Source organism: Magallana gigas, chromosome 4 (genome assembly GCF_963853765.1).
Source record: "Magallana gigas chromosome 4, xbMagGiga1.1, whole genome shotgun sequence".
NCBI lineage: Eukaryota > Metazoa > Mollusca > Bivalvia > Ostreida > Ostreidae > Magallana > Magallana gigas.
In genome coordinates, this window is record NC_088856.1 from 53,847,959 (window position 1) to 53,869,520 (window position 21,562).

Consider the following 21,562-nt stretch of genomic DNA (forward strand, 5'->3'; position numbering starts at 1 on the left):
AATCACAAATTAAGGAATATTTGAGAAGGTGCATGCTTGCAAAAATAAAAGACTAAGAAGAGTATGCTTAAAATTTACTCAGATGCCGAGAAAAGAGAACAAAAATTAATGAACTTTATCCTCAAAAGAGAATAGCACATCGAAAGAACAAGTTGTTTAATATCGTTTCTTGTTACACTGAGATCCCGTTCTGCTGAACAATGAGATCAGAAGAATTCGATTGGATCATACTGGGCTCGCACCTCGACGTCCTTGATATGACTTCTGTTATTCAGGCCAGTGTAGATCTTAACGTGTAAAAATCGCGGCTGCACGCCCATCATTTTTACCTAAAATTAAAAAAAGTATATATCTAAATTATTGAAACTTCATATTACTCACATTTCTAGAAAAAGACCAACACCATTTTGTACTGTTAATTTTCAGGTTGGTTTTTGTAATAAAGTCCGACACACACTCAGTCAGGAAAATTGAGATGATATCTAATTTTTACAAAAATGTTTTAGACTCCGTAAGAATTTATCTTATTTCAAGATGTACCTTGAAATCAGACTGGGATTTGGTTATTTTTTAAATGCTATGACATGAAAGTCATACATAATAATATTTACATTCCAAATATTTTTTGTTTGTAAAGTGTGTTGAAAGCTAAAGTAGTTTTACCACTGTAATACACGCAGGGTACCCAAAGGTTAAAATGACGAGTTTTATTATGACGTCATATATACGTTAAACATGCACTGTAAAACGCAACATCACAAGCGAAAATCAAAGTACATGTATGTGGCTGTTACAGAGGCTTTTCTATTAATATGAACTTACCTTTATGAAAAATGGGAATTTTGAGGTGTAAATTACTTTTTCAGACAAGGCAAGAAGTTTAAAAAATGAAAATATGAGCATTTAATCATTACTTTTCAAAAGATACATTCTCGTAACTGCAGCGATGTTTGCATACAAATTTTCATAACGCGCTAACTTACCTTACAAAAAAAATGATTCAATGCTTATTAATTTTTTTTTTAATATAAATATCAAATCATCCAAAATGCAATTTATCAAACGTACGAAATTTACGGTTTGGTAAAAACTATAGAATGAACGTTAAATCATAGCGTTTTAAGCAACAATGATTGTGAACTCGAGTGTTACCTTAATGAAATAATTAGTTCCCTTGACGACTTGTTTTCGGTAAACCAAAGCTTTCAGAGGTCCAAATGGTCCTGACATGAATGACGGCAGCTTTCTCAGGATAGCATCACGGTTCTACAATCAGAACATCATCATTATGTTCTAGATCTATATTATTAGTCACATAGTTTGTAGATGACCTGATATGGTTTAAGTAAATGTCTTATGGAATTTACTGACCACGTAAACCCCATATTAGGTCCTCTACAAACCATTTTACTTTTATATCGTACCTAAATATTTACCTTTGTATAAATGGCTAATTATCAATAATAACAAAAACTAGACACGATCTCGTTGCGAGCAACGAGGAGGTCTTCCGTCCAATTTTTAGAATAAGGAATGAACTTACTCTTAATCTTCGTCAACGAAACTTATCCGGAAAAGGAGGCGGAATCTATGAGTGTAATGGGTGAAAGACTATCTATCCCTTTGGTGACCCTTATTTGAGGGATCAGGTCCTTTTCATTCATTTAAGTTAAAAGGTATTTTTGTGTACCGCTAATAAGTGTTTAGAAATTGGTTACCGTTTTTGAGATATCTGGGAAAAAATCGTTTAGATATCCGGTCCTAGAACTCTGTTTGGTGTCCAGATAATAACAATATATGGTTGTACATTGTTAAGCATATTATTTTGAGCATCTTTTGTTGAATACTGCTTTCCAGAATTTTCCTCTATTTCGAGATATTGAAGATCAAAGTGTTGGACTTCTGGCCTCTTAAAATCCCTAATTACATAACATAGGAGGAAATGATTACCATGTATAGGTAAATAACCTTAGAATGAACAGAATCGCTTCTATAACGTATCAAAAAATATTTCACAGTAAAAAGTTATCATTAAAAGACTTTAGAGATCCCTCTGCCCCTTATTTGAAGGGCCAGCCCCTTTTTCATGATTTCAAATGAAAGCTCTTATCAATTCAAACACATTTTGTTCAACAAGTGTTTACAAATTTTGTACCGTTCTCGAGATATCTTGAGAGGGTCGTTTTCGGGGCCGACCCTGTAACTCCTTTTAAGGACTGCATAACAAAGAAATTATGGTTGCAGATTGTTAAGCTCAATATTTTGAGCATCTTTTGTTCAATATTGCTTTTCAAAATTTTTCTCCATTTTGAGATATTGAGCATCAAATTTTTGGACTTCTGGCCCCTTAAAATTCCTAATTACGTAACATAGAGGAAAATGATTGCCATGTGTAGGTGGATAACGTTAGATCGAACATAATTGCTTCTATAATGTATCACAAAATATTTCACAGTGAAAAGTTATCATTAAAAGACTTTAGAGCCCCCTCAGCCCCTTATTTGAAGGGCCAGCCCCTTTTTCTTGGTGTCACCTGAAAGCTCTTGACTTTATAAAGATATTTTGTTCTACATGTTATAACAAAATACAATCGAGGAAAGAGATATTGAAAGAAAACCACGAAAAATCACGACGCTTTTTCAACTGTAATTTTCGAGCTCGGGCGAGCTTCGGCGCTTTTGGTCACAGGAAAATATATATACCACATGTCAGATCTACACCCTTTTGTCTACAATCCCTGAAATTTTGAACTCAATATCTTAAATCGTTTAGGAGTTTACCCCTGGACAAGCTGACCCTCTGAAAATCGTTAAATTGTGAATAACTCAAAAACTGGAAGTGACGTCATCATAAAAAAAATTTTCAATAAGGTTCAGATCATTATCTATCAGACCTGAAAGTTTCATGTTAATCGGTGGAGTAGTTTTAGAGAAATCGCGTACACAAAATTGGTTGGAAAAAAAAAGAAAAATAATAATAATAGGGAAAAAGAAACCGAACGAAAACAATAAGGTCTTCCGTTGGAAAACGGAAGACCTTAAAAAGTTATGTTTTTGTAAGTTTTAATTTGTGTAGAAAACATGATGTCATGATAATCAAAGACGTTATTATGCTCAGAGAAAGTTATATTTGGTACTGACTATGTATGGGATACACATGGTCTCCACGTGACTGCTGTTGAATAATAATTTTCTTAGAATTTAGATGGAGGTAAAGTAAACATGGTATATGCTTATCCACAACAATGTCGGTTCACCATCGCACTAGTTTGTAGGATGTCAAATTTTAAAATTAATCAGAAAAAACAATGGTTGTACTACCGTTTGTACTAATGCCTGCTCCCCTGGACCTGCAAACTGCTGAGGACCAAGACCCCCAGTGATACCACGTGACTCTGCAACAACTGCGAGAATGAGACCGAGCGTTACTATTGTAAGTGCGTTCATTATGGCGGCAAGGTTCGGTAGTGATCTGGGTAAAGTGGAGCGGACTTTTTATTTACTCCACTGCTTAGCCATATGTTACGGTCATCGAGATTTATACGTAATCCGATGTTTCTGTTGTTGTCATAATTAATGTAAATATTAATTGCATTGCGTTTGCGCGGAGTAACAGGTTTCTTCAATCAGCACCACCATTGAAACAAGGACCAACACTATCATTACTATCATCGTAGTAAACGTTATGTTCACTGCCTTTACTAGTATCACAGTGGGCGATTAGATCCTAAACAAATACTATTTGTAACATATGTACCTATCAGAATTGGTATTCGTCATCTGTGTTTTTATTACATAATGAACAAAATTCTTTCTATTTTAATCCATCTTCCTGTTTGAATAGGTAATTTGTGATTGTAGGTTTTTAATTTGTGTAAATGAGTCTTGATATCCTGATATAAGAAAGACCATATAGGATGTATATATATCTCACATAGTTCAACCATGGGTGTATAAACGAAACTCAGGAAAACATTTAAAAAAAATAGCGATGTATTACTAATATAAGTTTACAATCATATGCTACTAAAAATTAGCCAAATAAGAAATTATTCGTGCCTTGATACATATTTTAAGGATACGCCAAATTTCCTCATAAACCATACAATCTGTGATACCATACTTGATATGTACATTGTAATATTTTTTTTTTAATGAATTTTCTCAAAAATATCTGCGTTTTCGTAGTCTCGCACTTCACAGTCTTAAAATGAGAATTGGCAAATGACAGTACTAAACAGACCAAATTGACAGTCGATTGGTATCTCAAAATATCTTTCTAAATGCTAAGCTTTAAGGGGTTGGTCACTCAAGTATTTTGTCGTACTTTTATGAGAAACAACTACGAGACATTATAACACTCAGATATTTATACTTGTTCACAATTTCAAGAGGTTAATCTCTCTAATAAAACGTTCTTTTTGGATTGCAACCTTTTAAAAAAAACTTAATACTCTAGTCTTTTCAACGTTTACATGATGTTTCCACAGGTCACAATATTAAAAAAAAAAGGTCAGCGATTTTTGTCAATCGGCTGGGTTCTCAAAGATATAACTGTGTCATCAGCGTAAGAGAGGATAAAAAGTTTAAACATGGAAAGCATTTTCCACTGAGTACAGTAAAAGTGAAACATATATTTAACAATAGAGATATAAAAAAAAATAGGGTTTTTGTATTAAAATTCAATCATCTATTGAAAATAGATTTTGTAATATTAAAAATATGAATTTTTAACTTTTTTGGTGAAATAATTTCTTTTTGCAATACAATAACACATTCAAATATTGTAAAAAAAAAAAATAGGTCGAAAAGCCTCTGAATTTAGGCTGCACGAGAAGACAATAATAAGTACTCGCTAAATTATTTTCCTGAATGAAGTATCTCTGATATACAATTTCATTATAATTCAACGTTAATCTTAACTTTTAGTTAATTCATTTTTGTTAGAATATGTCTTTCATGTTAGATATGGATATATAGCTGATCTAATTATATCTTTTTAATATGAAACATGTTGTAAAATTCTATCTACAGTTTTATATTTATATTCCATGAACCAGATAAAATAAAACATTGATGTAATTATCCAGCTAATTTTTGTTTGTATACTTATATATTTTAAGTACTTTTTAACCAAAAAAAAATACCTACGTAATAAAAACAAAACATTACTGAGTTGTAGGTTTATAAGGGAGCTAAAAAAAATTCATTAAAAATCATAATCATTGTATTATTCAATTTGTGATTTCAATAATGAAACAATAGTTAAACTCAAACAGCCTTTCCTAACGTAATGTCCTCGCAGATATCTCATTATCCCACACGACAGCTGGTTCATTAACAGTAGTGACTGTGTCGTTGTGCGTATGTATATAAGGACCAGTAGCTGACCAGATCTTCACAAATCATTCTACATCAGAATAGAAACATGCAGACCTTTGTATTTGCTGTGGTTGTGTTGTCCGTTGCCTGTTTGGCGGAAAGCAGGAGAGATAGACCTGTTGGGGGGCTAGGGAGAACCAAAAACGCTACCCCAGAGATACAGCAACTCGTCGATTCCGTGAGTACTTTTAAATTTTTTGTAAATTTTTAAGGAAACTGAACAGAAAAAATACATAGGATTTTTTTTATTGATGACAGGTTCAAGATGAGATTATCGGTCAGCTTCCTCTGGGGTACGACAGGGAGCAGCCATTACAGCTGCACGCTGTCACATACAGGGACCAGATAGTCGCTGGAAGGAATTACTTCATCAAGGTCCGTATTTTTATTCTTTAAGCTCTATAAGTAAGATACTGTATTTTTTTTAAATGTCTCAGTGTAAAAATTCGAAAACAAAACAAAACAATCTGGACAAAAAGGATCTGAATTTACTGACGGAAGTTTAACTCTAATTTCATCAAAAAATATACCTAACAACATTATGAACTTTTAACCGTTTGCTTGCAATTTGATCCAATGATCTCATTAAAAAAATGTATTTTTGGTATTTCAGGTCGAGACCGGATTCGGTCGATACATCCACGTCAGAATTTACAAAGACCTTAGCGGCAATGCTTCAGTCTCCAGTGTTCAGTTACAGAAGTCTCTTGCAGATCCTATTGAATACTTCTAAACAAACCTGTCATAAAATTTAGAGCTGTAAATGCTTAAAATAAAGAAAGGCGGTAACAGTATTCTTTTTTCTGTTTGGATATCATCGGTATCACTACCTTCATTAAAATATCTCAATAAATGAGTTTTAACTAGTTGACTACATCATGTTCTCAAAGATGAAATAAATCATAATGCAACTATAAACCTTTTGTATTAAAAAAAAACAACTATTTAACGATGATTGCAATTATTTTGTTTGCAAATCTATAAAGTTTAAATTGATTTATAATGAAATAATGATAATTAAAAGTTTTACGTTGCGTCATGCTTAACTATACTATATCCATTTGCACTGCAAACAGTATTCCTTGACTTTCATGAAATCTGTTATTGGAAAATGTTCAAATTAGCACATCTGGAGAACATAGATTCCAATTTCGATCGGAAGAGGTATCAACTTTTATTATAGAAGATAAAAATATGATATCCAAATGCGTATATTATATTATATAATGAAGTATATGAATTAATGCTTCAGATGAATGATGAATGAACGATCTATGTAAGACTCCGTCGAATTTTATTCACTGAGGATAATTATTAGCCACCTATTCGCAAAGGTATTGTAACGAAACCATCATGCTAATCTATGAGTATTAGCTCTCAACCATTTTTCAATATTTTGAAAAGTTCATATGTTGTTTATATGCACCTTTGACTTAAATATTAAATATTGCTACAATCCTAACGAATAGTTGACAAGATTTTAATAATAGTTTTGCTTCTTTACTGATATAAATCATCACACTCTGCAATGTTGGGAAAATGGGTGACAATGCATTGATGCCCAGCTTAATGTCGTGACCGATAACAAGAGAAAATGACAGTTACAAACCGTCAAAAAATCCATAAAACAAAATACAAATTCAAAGCAGAGCAACACGGACCTCCAAAAAGATACAGTAGGATCAGGTGCCTAGGAAGAGTAAGCATCCTCTACTGACCGGTCGCAACCACTGTGTGCTTTTTGTCACAATTTGACATGTCATAATTGAGGTAGAAGTCAAAATTGAGGAAATGTCATAATAGGGGAAAAAAATTAAAATTGGATGATTTGGTCTGTTTGTGATGGTCAAAATATAAACCTTGAGCCGACACGGACCTCTATTACATTATAGTGGGATCAGGTGCCTAGGAGGAGTGAGCATCATCTGCTGACCGTTTACAACCGCTGTGTGCTCTTTGTCGTAACCGAGAAAACAACGGAAAAGTCTGTAGACAATAAGGTAGACAATTAGGTGATTAAATATGGTCTAACAATTAGTATGAAAACAGTATGAAAACATATATCAATACAAAGAGTTTGCACACGCATTTTTACGCGTTACTGTGATGATATTTATATTCAGTCACACACGCGTTTACATTAGTTTAAAAACATATGACATTTTTTTCTGCTTCTCTACTTCTATGCAAAAGCCCAACATCAGCATTTGTAATGGTCGATTTATTTTTCTCTATATAATCATTATCTAAATAATCAAAATATGTAAACACAAATTATTTTATAAACGACACGATCATGTGCATGTCTATTGCTGGTGTGTCATTTGTACCTAATTATCTGTTACAACCATTATCCTCCCCATAAATGTTTCTGAATCCTTGAGGGCATATACTACAAACCATGCGTAGAAAGTAATTTAAACCTTTCATATTTTTCTGTTTGTATACAAAAACATTTAGGAGAGCATGTGTATGTTATATGCATACTTGTAAAACTTTCTACTGAATATATAGATAATCCAAGAAGCCAATCTTAAGATTGTAACAAATATTAAATAATACTATTTATACTTTGCACAAATATTTTTAACGTGTTTCTATGATGATTGTTAGTTTCAGTCACACACCCATGTACAGAAGTGTGAAAAAAAGACTGGAATCGAACTTGCATTTTTCATGCTTTTCTACCTGTGTAAAAGCACAACATCAAAAACGTTAAACATATTATTTATTATTCTATATTCATCTATATCATCAAATTATCTTTAAAAAAGTTACAGTAACAAGTTCACCTGCCATTTAACCATGAAATATATAAGGAATAAAGAATTAGTTTTTTAACAGTATGAGGTGATCAAATCTGAAAAAAGATAGAATCTCTTCCGCTTCATAGCCAAGCAAGCCAGGGAAATGTAAATACTGCATATATCATGAACAAGCGACCTCTTAGTGAAACCAGATGTCTTCAAGAACAAATATTACTTTTAAAATGCACTCTCTATGAATGCATATTTCAGACATCAAATAACTTCATTTTCTGGTTTCTTTCCCAGTGCGTCAATCTCACAGTAACTATATATAGATATAATCACATGACACTCATTATCAATTTCAAATACAACTCGGATTGTTTACATTTGTAATTCTGGTCGGAATGAGTTTCAACGACTTGTAAACTGATAAATGTTGACTTATGAACGCGTGAAACCTCCTCTGTGATCCGCTGTCATTAGCAAAACGTTAAACATCATTTTTCAGTAACCCTGTGACTTTAATTTTAAAACGCGTTTTTAAGAATGTTGAATAAATATGAACAAAGAAAATAGAAAATGTACTAAAATACACGATATCTTTTTTTTCCTAAAAGCAAAGAATATGTTATATTGAAAATGTAAATATCTTAGTAAGATATATTAGTTAATTCAATCAGGTTATAATTTACTCAAGCACTTGTATAAAAACACATATATTAAATATAATCCTTCAAATAAGTATTTTGACAATTCAGAGAAGTTAACCTCAACAACATTTGAATATGAACTTATCCAGCTTTCATTTTAGAATGTTGGTATTTGATAGTAAAACACAAAATTTGGATTTAAATTGAAAATAAACACATAAATTGATATTCATTGCTATCACTTGAACTTTACTAGCAATAGCGTCCCTTTTAAACGCAAATTTTGAAATAATGGCATTAATGGACTTACAGGATTTCCCAATGGCAATAATATTTGATTTTGCAGGACATAAATTTACTTATCACAGACAACAGCTGGTTTATTTCTAACAATTCAACCATTGTTTCCACACACATATATATTAAAGCTCTAATATATCCTTAAATTGTTATTTAGTATATAAAATCATAAAGCCACATGTATACCATAGAATGTGTTCTGCTTGCATTCGCTGGTGTATGTTTGGCTAACAACACAGACTTTAGGGTTGGAGGACTTGGTGAACTCAGAGACGCCACTCCAAAAACCCAGCATCTCGTGGATTCTATAAATACTGTTCCGAGCTTAACAAATTATCGTTTTTTATTTTATATGCAAAAGTGGTAGTATATTTGTATTTATTTTTTAATATTACCAACAGGTGCGAGATGATATCCCCTTGGGATACGACAGGATGCGGCCATTAAAGCTGACAGCTATCGCGTAGAGGGCGCAGATTGTTGGAGGGTACAACTACTCTGTAAAGGTAAGCAACACAATATTTATGCGCCATCTGTTTCATATTTGGAAATTTTACCGTTAAGGGACATTGATGTTAACCTAACAGCAAAACTGTTTGACAAACGCAATGACTTTAATTTGTCTATTGTCAATTTTCCTTACTTATGTACCAATATATCTTTATCGCCTGCATATGAAGTTTTTGTCTCTCGGTTGATTCGGTACGTAAGGGCATGCTCTACGTATGAACAGTTTCTAAGAGGAAGCAAGCTACTGACAAACAAGTTGATAAAACAGGACTATCAATAGTCTCGATTGAAGTATTTTTCATAAGTTTTATGGTCACCCACATGAATATATATTTGAATTTCAGCTTGGAGTAGCAGTTTATAAAAAACATTTATAATATATTTTTCAACGTTTCAGATTGGGACAGGTTCATCCACGTTATAATCCACGAAGGGTTTCGTGGGAGTACTCTACTATTAGGCATACAACTATAGAAAGTTCTATCTGACCCCAATGAAGTCTTCAAATGTATCGTTGATTTTGATATCTCAACATTTTCATTATTATAATTCATGCTAGCAATGCAGATTAATTAACATATATTATTTAATTGTTATTTTCCATTTGGTGTTTTATATTTGAAAAATAAACGCGAATAGCCTTTAATTGGGGAGATTTTTCATTGGATACGTGACATGCATCAATACCGAATAAAACATCTAATCTAAAACATTTTGCACGTACTGCATGTTTTTTCTTAATACATTATTGCAGCAAATAGTAAAAAACAATGTCTAATTAATGTTTAATTTATTAGAATCAGGACTAACCTATTCGAATTCTTCATATGTGGCAGTTATAGCATAACATATTGATCTTATTAAACTTGAATCATTCATTCATTGGTCTAGACTGTGCTTAAATCAATTACGTATAAAACATTTTGCAACTTTTGCAAAAAAATGTTATCCATGAAAGCCCTATTTCTTAAGATTAACATCACTTACCTCCGTGGATTTTCTTTTAATATTTAAAAACGACGGACTTACATTGCCTGCGTAGATATACCTCACACCTAAAAGGAATGACTGTTACGAACATCGAATTCTCAATATTACGTCACAATCACAAAAACTCAATGTAAAATCGCTTATGACGACATTTATAGCTGTTCAACGTCATAAATACACACTGTTAGATTGCGAATCACGTTTTTCATGTCTTAAATTAGATAATTCTTATATCAGATGATACCGAAAGCATTATTATTCCGTTATTCATTAATGTAGAACGATATAAATTGCTAATTATGTGTAATAAAGATGAAACACGATTTTATCATCAACGACACGGTAATATGAGTAAATACCAACCCCCTCCCTGACGGATGCATGTACTGAGAGTGTTTATTTATTCTTTATTTAAAAAAATTCCTCTACTTGTGGTTTATAACTTATAAAGTAAACACATGGAGTACGTACGAACCTGACTAGCAAAACCCCTACAACATTATTACAGACCGCCGGAAGGTGGTCCGTTATTTGATACACATTTAAGTATTGTTACTGCGTTTCTGCGGGATAGTTCTTTTTTAATAGAACTAATATTATGAATATTTTTATGAATTAAAAGTAAATTTGCATGTTGAAATGTTTTATGCCTTTTAAAAAATATCACATATTTTTTGTTTTACTCGTAAATGAAAAATAGGTCATACTTAGTAGATTGTCGTGTTTGCTGCGTTTTTATCGAGACTATAATCTATTCGGAAAATTCCGGTATGCGGGATATACTAAAGACCTAAAATACTACAGACCTGAATGTCATTAAATTTGATATAAATGATATATTTGAATTTCTATGTGCCGTGTAAAAAATATGACTTTGAGTTTGTATTTTTTATATTTCCATGTAAAATTAGGTAGAAAATATCATGAAATGACATCCATATCAATAATTTACGCAAATATATGACAGATCTGAAAATTTGAATTGACTGGACAATTTGAACTAATCAATTTCTATTTTATCATGTGGTCCCTTGAAATCATATATACTAATGCATTAAGTTTTTATTCAATACAATGCAACAAAAAAGAAATGGTTTGAAATACATTATCTCCAAGAGAAAAATGATCGATGAGTTGAACTTTGCATGTATTGTACAAATCAATGTGTTTTACATTACTTCATACTATGGCAATGATCATACAATTACCGTTAGAAATGCTTACAGTCACGAACTCGATTTTTTGTGATAATAGTAAAATGTTAAACTTCAAAACAAGTTGCTGAAAGTATATTTAAATTTACCTTAAAAATTAGTACAACCAACTTTAATTTTTTTCTTTGTGATGTGTTTTTATGTAAACAACCAATGATTCATACAACAATTATATTTTTGCGGCCCATTTGACGCTTGCGTCAAGATGATGTCTTGTGATAAACTTAAGTTTAATTCGGCTTTAATTCCTATTCCATCATTCTACATGGTCTCCGATGACAATCTTTTCTTTGGTCCTATCCTTGTCAGTCTGTCTCTTTTTTCGTTTTTTTGCATATCTGTCAAACCTAACGGTATATCTATCTTTTTTGTCGTCGCCATTGTTGTTGTGATAGACTGAGCGTGGTATCACCTGACCGATTTAAGGCAGGTTTATTCAAGTGCTGGATTTACTATCGACTCCATAATAATTATAAAAATTATTTATTTATTTGTATATCTTTTTAACCCAAATGCTACAAACTGCGTAGTTTATTGTGAAGATATATCTTTTTATAACTTATTAAAATAAATCAATCAATCAAATATTTTTTGCATGAAAAAATACGCACATATAGCTTTTATCATATAAAAGTTTCATAAAAATCACTATTATAGAGCAAAGCGTGTTTTCCTGTGGGACTTTAATCAAACTGGTTTATCTAGATGGACATAACGTATTAATTCACTATTTGAATCCATGAATCTGTTATATATTTACGATAATTTATCAATCTGTGATGTTAATGAATTTGAAAACAAGCTGTTTCTTACTTATGAAAATGAATGGTTAGGAAAGATAAATCAACTACCAAAATTGCGATTGTATAAAAGCATTAAAACAAATTTTAAAACTGAAAATTACCTTGAAATGAACATCTCAAAATCTCAAAGATCTATTTTGGCACAATTCAGATGTGGGATACTCCCAATTAGAATTGAAACGGGGCGATATAAGGGGGAACCTCTCGATGAAAGAATATGTAATTTTTGTGTATTAAATGAAATAGAAGATGAGAGTCATTTTCTGCTGAATTGTACAATCTTTTCTGATTTTAGAAGGGAATTATTCAATAATATAGGATATAATCCAACACTGGTAATGTCAAATTTAGACTGTATTTTTTTTCTACTGTCAAATTTTCCTAGACAAACCTCTAAATATTTAATTGAATCTTACCTTTACAGACAATCATTATTGTATAAAAAAACGCAATGTAATATGTGTATATTTATGTTATAATTGTATTTGCAGTGACATATAGGCCCAATGGGCCGGGTGTTTCATTATGTATTTTGTATAACATTTTGTAATTGTTATAACACATGTCACTATAATAAATTATTTACTTACTTACTTACTTACTTATAGAAGTTAATTGGGCCCACCGACTTTAACTGCAAATATACATCAATAGATCCTACATGTATCTTGAAAAAAATTGAATTAAAAGGTTTTTTTTTAAAGCAAAATGAAAAAAAAAAAGACACTTAAGGACGACGGACCAATTTCATTTGCGCAGATATATCGCGCAGCTAAAGGGATCGTTCGTTACGAACATCGAAATTTTAATATTACGTCACAAATACAAAAACTCACTTATGACGCAATACTGTAAACGTACTACATTTGGCTGTGTATTCTATTTTGCGCTTTTGACGGAATGCGACTTTCGCTAAACCAAGTACATCGCTAAATGCCATTCATGTATGAATAAGAATAGTCACATTCAAGAATGCGCTAATTCAAATCTACGCCAACTTGTTCAAAAACTAATTTCCGCAAAATATCGTACACGCCAAATATAATACCTTTACAGTATATAGCTGTTCAACGTCATCAATACACATTTCATGAAGCGAGTAGTGGCTGACCTTGCTTTAATTTAGCATGTTAAAAGATGCTTTTCATCATTTTTTGATGTGGTCAAATATCTTTAAGGGATCTCAAGTAATGTAGTGAGTTTTATATTTGATAGTTCAAGTTATTATAACCATTTGCATAGGTTAATAGTTTACAGAATTTGAGCCAGTGCACTAATTCTATTACATTTTGATTCGCTTCAATTCTCGTATTAAAAATAAAGTAAAACAGCACCTGTGCTTTAGTTTTGAAAAATTTTATCATAGACAATTGTAACGCATACTCTGATAATTGTTTTGGTTCATAAATAAACCTCTAAATAATGTCGAACGTTTAACAAGGATCCTTGATAAGCTTTAAACAGAAAGTAGTTTTCTGTAAAGCATCTTAACCGTATACTCAAATAATAATTGATTTCTAATGTTCATTGCATTTATTAAACACTAATTGTTTTAAAACGCATATCTACAAGATAATCAATTTCAAACAACAATTTAACTGTGGTGGGAAGAGCATGGTCCGCTGTTAAGTAACACCATGAATAAAGTTTGCCAATCCTTGATTCCTAATTCCTCTAACCGTGTATATGTCTCTGGCATATCCTGTCTATATTCTTTGCCACTACACGTAAGTCGAACTTGCCTTAGTTCCATACCCAATCTTTCTGATATAGTCTCTAAAACATGCGTCATTGTGTCCGTCTAAATGTACAAAAAGAACATTATTTATAAAAATTATCGATTTTCTTTGAAGATGCCTTTCAAACAAAAAATCTGAAATCACTAAGTGTAGTACTTTGACGTATTGTAAATAAGTAATACCTTTTTTACGTTCAAGGTTTTGGACTTTCCTGTTAACGTCTTTACAAATATGGTCATGGACATTTTGTTTCCTTTTCATGTGAAAACAAAAAAAAGAAAAGTTTCAAAAGTAGTTACGAATAATGCATCCCTTGAGTAATTTTTTCTGAATGTGTTATATATATATATCATTAAGTTTAAGTATTTTCTGCCTTTTTTACTCTGTGTGTACTAATAGATATGGTACAAGAAACAAATTAAAATCAAGAAAGCAAAATGTAAGGATATTATCGATTTTAAACTGATTCAATACTGAAAACTTGTTTGGTTTTATCTGTCTATGTTTTAAGGGAAACGTTTTGTCAATAACCTACCATAGAGTTTGCTAACGAAGTAAGAAATACGGGGGAAATTTAAATCAGCCCTACTCGTTCTGTTTACGATTTGAGTGAGATTGACACTACCGTGGGTTCAGATATAAGGATATGCTTTTAAAGTTGATCATTATTCATATACCGAAATCTTTAATATCTATATTATTTCGCAAAATATCACTGAAAAATGTTTCTTTAATTTTTTTTAACCTGCATCAAATGACATATCATTTCAATAATTTGCTGTGATATTGTTGTTCATGATAAATTTGTAGAAAAGGCAAAATGTAAAACTACATGTAATGCTTCCAAAGTAACCGCGGTGGTGGTGATATACACTTGTTCTGCGCTCTACCTCTTAACAATGATAAACTATATTCGTAAAATACTTCCTGTCTACTTTGGAATCGTTTTGCTATAACAGGGCGTCTTGTCTTTTTAGACAACCACATCTTGTTATCAATTTTCCTCTGAGGTTTATAATAATGTAGCTATGTTTCATCGGCTGTAACCGTTTTTGATAAACGTCGTCCATTGCAATTATTTTAGACTTTAAGTAGTTTTTTCACACATTTCAACCCGCAATTGTTTTTGTTTTTCTGTTAATGAGTGAGGTATCCATCTTGCACGAACCTTTTGGAAACAAAGATGTTTCTTTAAAATACTGTCCCAGATGAAATGCATACTAAATTTGATATTTGTTTAATGGTTAATCGACCATCTTTAGTAAAAAATATCGGTTATTTTTGCAAGTATTGCATCCGTTGAAGCCGTGCAAGGTGCTCCAGGACGTTGCCTATCCTTTAGGTCTGTTTAACTTTTTTTTTTATTTGCTAACCCACCTCTTAATTTGTCTTAATGAAATAAAACTTGATTATACCTTTCATGTATTTGAACATCGATAAAAATAAAACTAAATAAATTTGATCAAATTTTCTCTTTATTAAAATGTGGCTGCCGGGGTTTGTGAGTGTTTGTGATATGACTGATGTATATCTTGGATTCATAAAGTTGCATTTATTCAAAAATCAATTGACCAGTTTTATATATCAAAACAAATGGAAAATACTTGTTTATGCAAAATAAAGATTCATAAAGTTGCATTTATTCAAAAATCAATTGACCAGTTTTATATATCAAAACAAATGGAAAATACTTGTTTATGCAAAATAAATTAAGAAATTATATTTAAAATATTAAAATGTTCTTAATTCGTTATGATGAAATTAAATATGAAACTGCAAATGCTTAAAACAAGACAAAACAACTGAGGTGTGTTTATTTGAGTGTGAGTAACTAATAAAAAGACTGAATGAAGCTATGGGGCTTAACGTTAAGTTTACGAGAAATTCACCTGAAAAATTGCGAGTGCTCTTACCACACGAATTTCACATGAAATGAGCGTGATTTTCATGTAAGGAACAATTGCATGTGAAATCTGAATTAACAATAGAGATAAAATTTAAATATCCAACTTATCAAATAAAAGCTGTATTGTATTGTTACGCACAGTTAAAAAAAAATACGAACCTTTACATCTTCCACTAAAAATGACGACAAAGTCCCTGTTTTACACTTCCTGGTTAGGGGCGTAGTTAGGTAAACTTATGGTGCGCTTTCCCATTCTAGAACGCACATTAGATGTATGGTTTAAATAATGAGAAAGATGTCAATTGCTACTCATTGATTGAACGTCATTGACGAACAACAATTTTAACGCAGTAAACCATTGTGTGTGCACAAAATAAAAATTAAACATGTTGTTTTAATTTATAATAGCAAAACTTGGATGTTACGGTTTCCTCCGCCACCTTTAAACTAACTTGACCAGAGTCCCCCGGCTGTTTGAACTATGACCGAGGTTTCATTATAGTCAGACAAAAGTGATTTTAGTCAAACCACGGCGACCGTAGTTTGTGATCGATCTCCGTCCTGATAACGCATACACGGGCTACCTCACTTGACAAGCTTTAGAACGAAAGTAAATTTCTTCGAAATATTGAAGAGAAACCAAATCCTAAGACTGATTTAGACATTACGGAAATAAAAATCGTTTTTATTTGTTTATAGCTATAAATATACGAGTATGTCTAACAGAATTCATTGAAATAAGTGTAATGATATAGTATTGCTTCTTAATTTTCATCGCAGCAAAAAAACACCCAAAACTGATAACTGGGTATTTTTTCTTCAATATCGCAATTGAGGGACATATTGTGCCAGCTAGACTTTACGCGCATATTTAGAAACACGGGAAAACATTTTAAATAGTCTTTCTTGTTCTTACGACAAACCGATTGACCTTTTCGCTACCGTATGTCTATAATCAGAGTTAAAATTATCGTTTCTCCCATACCAATGATATATATTATATGATAAATATTAGGTAAAAAATTGTTTACACAACATTACGTTTCATATAATCAATATTCTGATGTTTGAATGATTTTTAATGCTCTTTTATTAACTTTATTAATTCACTCTTCACTACAGCTGGAACATTTCAAGAATGTCATATTCTATTTAGTACTTCATGTTCATAATAAGAAAACGAAGAACGCGTCAGTAAAACTACTTCTATACAGTAACAAACAACTAATATGGAATTTTTCACATTTATGTTTACACTTTTTAAGAATTGATATTTTTTAGTAAATGAGTTTAGTTTTTTACAACTTAAACAATTTATATCCTCCATTTTTAATTAACAATTAAGCACCTTAAGGTGGCGCCAAGTACATCCAATAATCACTGTTGGTCGGTTGGAATACGTCCATTGTTTTAGAACTTGAATATATAAAATAAGCATCATTTTTTCATCGATCAAGTCTACACAAAAGTTTATTATGTACACAAGCATGTATACCTCTATATTTGTTGTGGTTGTGCTGCATGTCTTTTTCCTGTTTGGTGGAAAGCAGACATTACGGACTTGCTGGAAGACTAGTGAGAACCAAATATCTCACCCCAGCAGCCCAACGACTTGTGGAATCCATGGGTAGCATAAGAATAAAATTGGGTTAATAAATAATTTCATGGTTGTAGATTTTAGTGGAGACATTAAAGGCGATTTCCCTGTGTTGTTACCGATAGGTGCAAGGGGAAATCATTGGTCAGCTTCCTCTGGGCTACGACAGGTAGCGGCCCCTACAGATCACCGCAATCTTTTACAGAGCACTGGTTATCGCTTCATCATGGTAGGAACACTTATATGATACAAGATTTTTTAAACAATAAAATGATCTGCCTATGACTTTAAACAAATGAAAAAGAGAAAACTCATATCAAATTTTTTTTTTTCGTTGTTCACAAATTTAAATACCGAATGTTGATGTACAAATCATAAATATACTGAAATTAATGTTCGCCATTCCATCTTCTTACATCATTTCCGTCCATTTTGTTTCAGGTTGAGACCGGATTTGACAGATACTAGAACATCTACTTCAGAATCTGGAAGGTAATACTTCCTCTACCAGTGAACAGTTGCAGATGTTTCTCCAAGACCCTATTGAATATTTAAAAAAAAAAACACAGCTGTGCTTATATATGCAAAACATAAAGATATACAATCTCAGTATCTATTTGTTTATAATGAATTTAAGAAACACGAACCTGTGGGTTTTCTACATTGATCGGCAAATGGATTTTTATGTTTTTAATAAAATATAGATATAACTAGACACGATCTCGTTGCGAGCAACGAGGAGGTCTTCCGTCCGCTGAAGACGGAAGACCCTAATAATAAAAGACTGTTTTTGTCTAAATCTTACTTAAAGAGTGTTTTTCAACTTGTACTACAGTCCAACACCTCTTTATGTTGAATATTTTAGCTAGAAAATTAGATAAAAAGGAGAGAAAGAAATAGAGAGAAAGAACAAATCTTGGCTCCGGCGAGATTAGAACACACAGACTTTGCAGGTGTCTCAAAACATGGCTGACGCGAAATAATTCCCGAATTTGTCTTTGAATTTTGGGAGTTTCCGCCCGGGAGAGGAGCTGAGTTTTTGTATGAGATGAAAAACAACGTGTAAGATGTCTGACTATTCAGGTTTGGTAACAGTGCGAGGTCATTTGAAATATTGATGCGTGTTTGTGTCTGGAGTGGGGGGGGGGGTGAAAAGACCCGAGCTTGATTTTCGTCGTAAATAAATCGAAAATAGAATTTTGAGATGTGGATCTCGGATTCGGTTAACAACAAATAGGGGAAGTCCTAAGACAATGACTGATGCATTTTACCCATGTATTTCAGTGTTGAGAATGTTTTTTCGTGTCGTTTACTATTATGTTTGACTGTTTTATTTCAGCAGGATTGATAAAATCTTTATAAATGTAGAAATAACGAAATCAGTAACACGTAAATTTATTCGGTAAAAATTTGATGACAGTAATTTCCACAGTTCCAACATTCATAAGTAGTTCACACGCTATCGTAGATACAGATTAAACGGAAAACAAGAAATATACATGCAACAGAAATATTACGCGGCTGCTTACATCCCTTGTACTGTGTAAATTTTAAGTCCCCGTACAGGCTATACTCGCCGTTTGATCTCAGGAATTTCTTCTTAATTGTTCAATCCGCTGCATATTTCACAGACAATAAGAATGGGGTCCGAGGTACATTTACACAAAATTTCATTAGGATTGAATAAGGGGCTCGGGAGTTAGAATTTTTTTCTACAGTACATGTCAAGCACGCCAATCGAAACTCGAATGCCCAAAAATTCATATCTCTCTTAAAAATGAACGAATAGGTCTGGTCATTAGTACAGTAATCTAGACTTGAACTAGGTTGAAAATAAAGGTTCAAGATGACAGATCCAGTAAAATCAGGACAGAAAAACTAAATGATTTTGTGAATAGGAAAGGGGGGGGGGTCGTTGGGTGTACTGTGTAAATTTAATTTCCACGTATAGGCAATAAGCGCCGTTTAATCTCAGGAATTTCGTCTTAATTGTTCAATCCGCTGCATATTTCACAGACAATAAGAATGGGGTCCGAGGTTCATTTTCACGAATTTTCATTAGGATTGAGTGAAGGGCTTGGGAGTTAGAAATTTTGTTTATAGTACATGTCAAACACAACTGAAACTCAAATGCCAAAAACTTTATAACTCTGTTGTTAATGAACGAATTGGTCTGGTAATTAGTACAGTAATCTAGAATGGTAATTAGTTGAAATTAAAGACACAAGATCAAAGATCAAGTAAAATCGGGCCAGAAAAACTAAATGATTTTATGAATTGGGAGGGGGGGGGTCGGTCGGTGAGTTCTATGTTAAACGTAGAATATTAAATTCTAAATATCACATATTACACAATTTCTAAATAAAATACATATGTTAGAACAATGTATAAGCGTTGTTTGAAAGATGTAACTATTGATTTTTTACATCTATTTATTCTTAGGCTCAAACACTCATAAACGGGTGGTCAGTTTTTAAACCTTGTCGCAGTCACCCGTTCGTTTGTATAGTTACGTGTATTAACTTCGGAGGTTTTTCTTAGTTCCGACAGGCAACAGATTTGTATCAGTATTTAGACATGCACAAAAAAGGAAAACGTACACCATCTTTAATAACAATGACTTTTTAGCGTTGACTTCCAATCAGTAAGAAGACAATCATTAAACAGTGCATTTAAAATTATTTGAATCCATAGACATTATCCCGTAACTTGATATAAAATATGTATAATTTTTGGACGCCAATGTACATTTAGCTTCTATCCACTTTACTCCATGTTACCTGTACTAGTTCTTATTCAAATGCTAAAACATTTGTACTTGAGAGAGAGAGAGAGAGAGAGAGAGAGAGAGAGAGAGAGAGAGAGAGAGAGAGAGAGAGAGAGAGAGAGATTACATAGTGTTTTATAATGTTCAGGAAATCAATATATAAGCAACCTAGGTCAATAAACGCATTTATACATGCATGTGTGTATCTATATATGGGATTAAATACTAAGCAGTCCTCCTTTTTAAGCCGAGTAGAATAACGTGGGTGCATTGCTAAATGTTGTGTGCATACAGTCATTGAGATTGCGGCATTTCTTTGATGCCGGCAAAGCGACCCAGCGAACTCTAATGCGGTCGAACTGCATGGGCACTTCGGCGGCATGTCTTTGATGTCGGCGATGCGACGAGCTTCGAAATTTAGAGAGCTGCTGACATAAAAGAGCTCTATATTTGTACTGAAAAAAGCCGGTATTTTTTTTAATCATGACAAAAATAAAACGGAACCCATTCAAATCCATCATTTTAAAGATAAAACCAGTAATCAAACAACAAATAAGAGAGAAAAAAGATTCGGCACTCAGGAACTGAACCCGGGTCGCCTGAGCACAGGTCCACCACTCTAACGACTGAGCTACGCAGCCTCTCGCTTCAGAACATTGGAGTCCAAAATCTCAAGAATGCGTGGATCGATTTTAAACAAATTTCATATTCAGAAGTTTTGAGAGCGTCTCTATCGAATGAAAAAATAAAAAAAATTCAAATAAAAAAATTAAAAAAATTAAGGTTTTTCATTTCCTTCCGGTGACGACCGGAAGTGACGGCGGACGTTCGGATATGCAAAGGGCACTGCGGCCGTTCACTCTCTACCTTCTCTGAAAATTTGAAAGTCCTATCTTGAATACTTTTTGAGAAAAATCGTGAACAAGCAAAAACATAAAATCTTTAATATCTCGGT

At 32.5% G+C, this 21,562-nt stretch overlaps 2 protein-coding genes and 1 long non-coding RNA gene across 3 annotated transcripts; 1 reads left to right on the forward strand and 2 right to left on the reverse strand.

The window, feature by feature from the left end:
• Positions 1-62: 62 nt before the first annotated feature.
• LOC105340651 (cystatin-A2) lies at positions 63-3,481 on the reverse strand. The gene is made up of 3 exons (XM_011446820.4): positions 3,321-3,481; positions 1,153-1,266; positions 63-329 (listed from the first exon to the last, which is right to left on the reverse strand). Exons 1-3 carry the CDS (start codon positions 3,444-3,446, stop codon positions 207-209), a joined length of 363 nt encoding a protein of 120 aa, XP_011445122.3. The 5' UTR covers positions 3,447-3,481; the 3' UTR covers positions 63-206.
• Positions 3,482-5,392: 1,911 nt separating this feature from the next.
• LOC105340650 (cystatin-A3) lies at positions 5,393-6,175 on the forward strand. Its single transcript, XM_011446819.4, has 3 exons — positions 5,393-5,559; positions 5,640-5,756; positions 5,995-6,175. The coding sequence occupies exons 1-3, from the start codon at positions 5,428-5,430 to the stop codon at positions 6,112-6,114; spliced, it is 369 nt and encodes a 122-aa protein (XP_011445121.3). The 5' UTR covers positions 5,393-5,427; the 3' UTR covers positions 6,115-6,175.
• Positions 6,176-13,999: 7,824 nt separating this feature from the next.
• Positions 14,000-16,495, reverse strand: LOC117682766 (uncharacterized). The gene is made up of 3 exons (XR_004597046.2): positions 16,403-16,495; positions 14,520-14,590; positions 14,000-14,399 (listed from the first exon to the last, which is right to left on the reverse strand). It is a non-coding gene; the product is annotated as an uncharacterized lncRNA (long non-coding RNA).
• Positions 16,496-21,562: the final 5,067 nt, after the last annotated feature.

Coding starts and splice junctions, on each gene's coding strand:
- LOC105340651 (XM_011446820.4), bottom strand. CDS start 3,446: ATGAACGCACTTACAATAGTAACGCTCGGTCTCATTCTCGCAGTTGTT. Junction 1,267..3,320: donor AGCAGGCATTAGTACAAACG/GTAGTACAACCA, acceptor TTCTGATTGTAG/AACCGTGATGCTATCCTGAG. Junction 330..1,152: donor GAACTAATTATTTCATTAAG/GTAACACTCGAG, acceptor TTTTAATTTTAG/GTAAAAATGATGGGCGTGCA.
- LOC105340650 (XM_011446819.4), top strand. CDS start 5,428: ATGCAGACCTTTGTATTTGCTGTGGTTGTGTTGTCCGTTGCCTGTTTG. Junction 5,560..5,639: donor TACAGCAACTCGTCGATTCC/GTGAGTACTTTT, acceptor TATTGATGACAG/GTTCAAGATGAGATTATCGG. Junction 5,757..5,994: donor GAAGGAATTACTTCATCAAG/GTCCGTATTTTT, acceptor TTGGTATTTCAG/GTCGAGACCGGATTCGGTCG.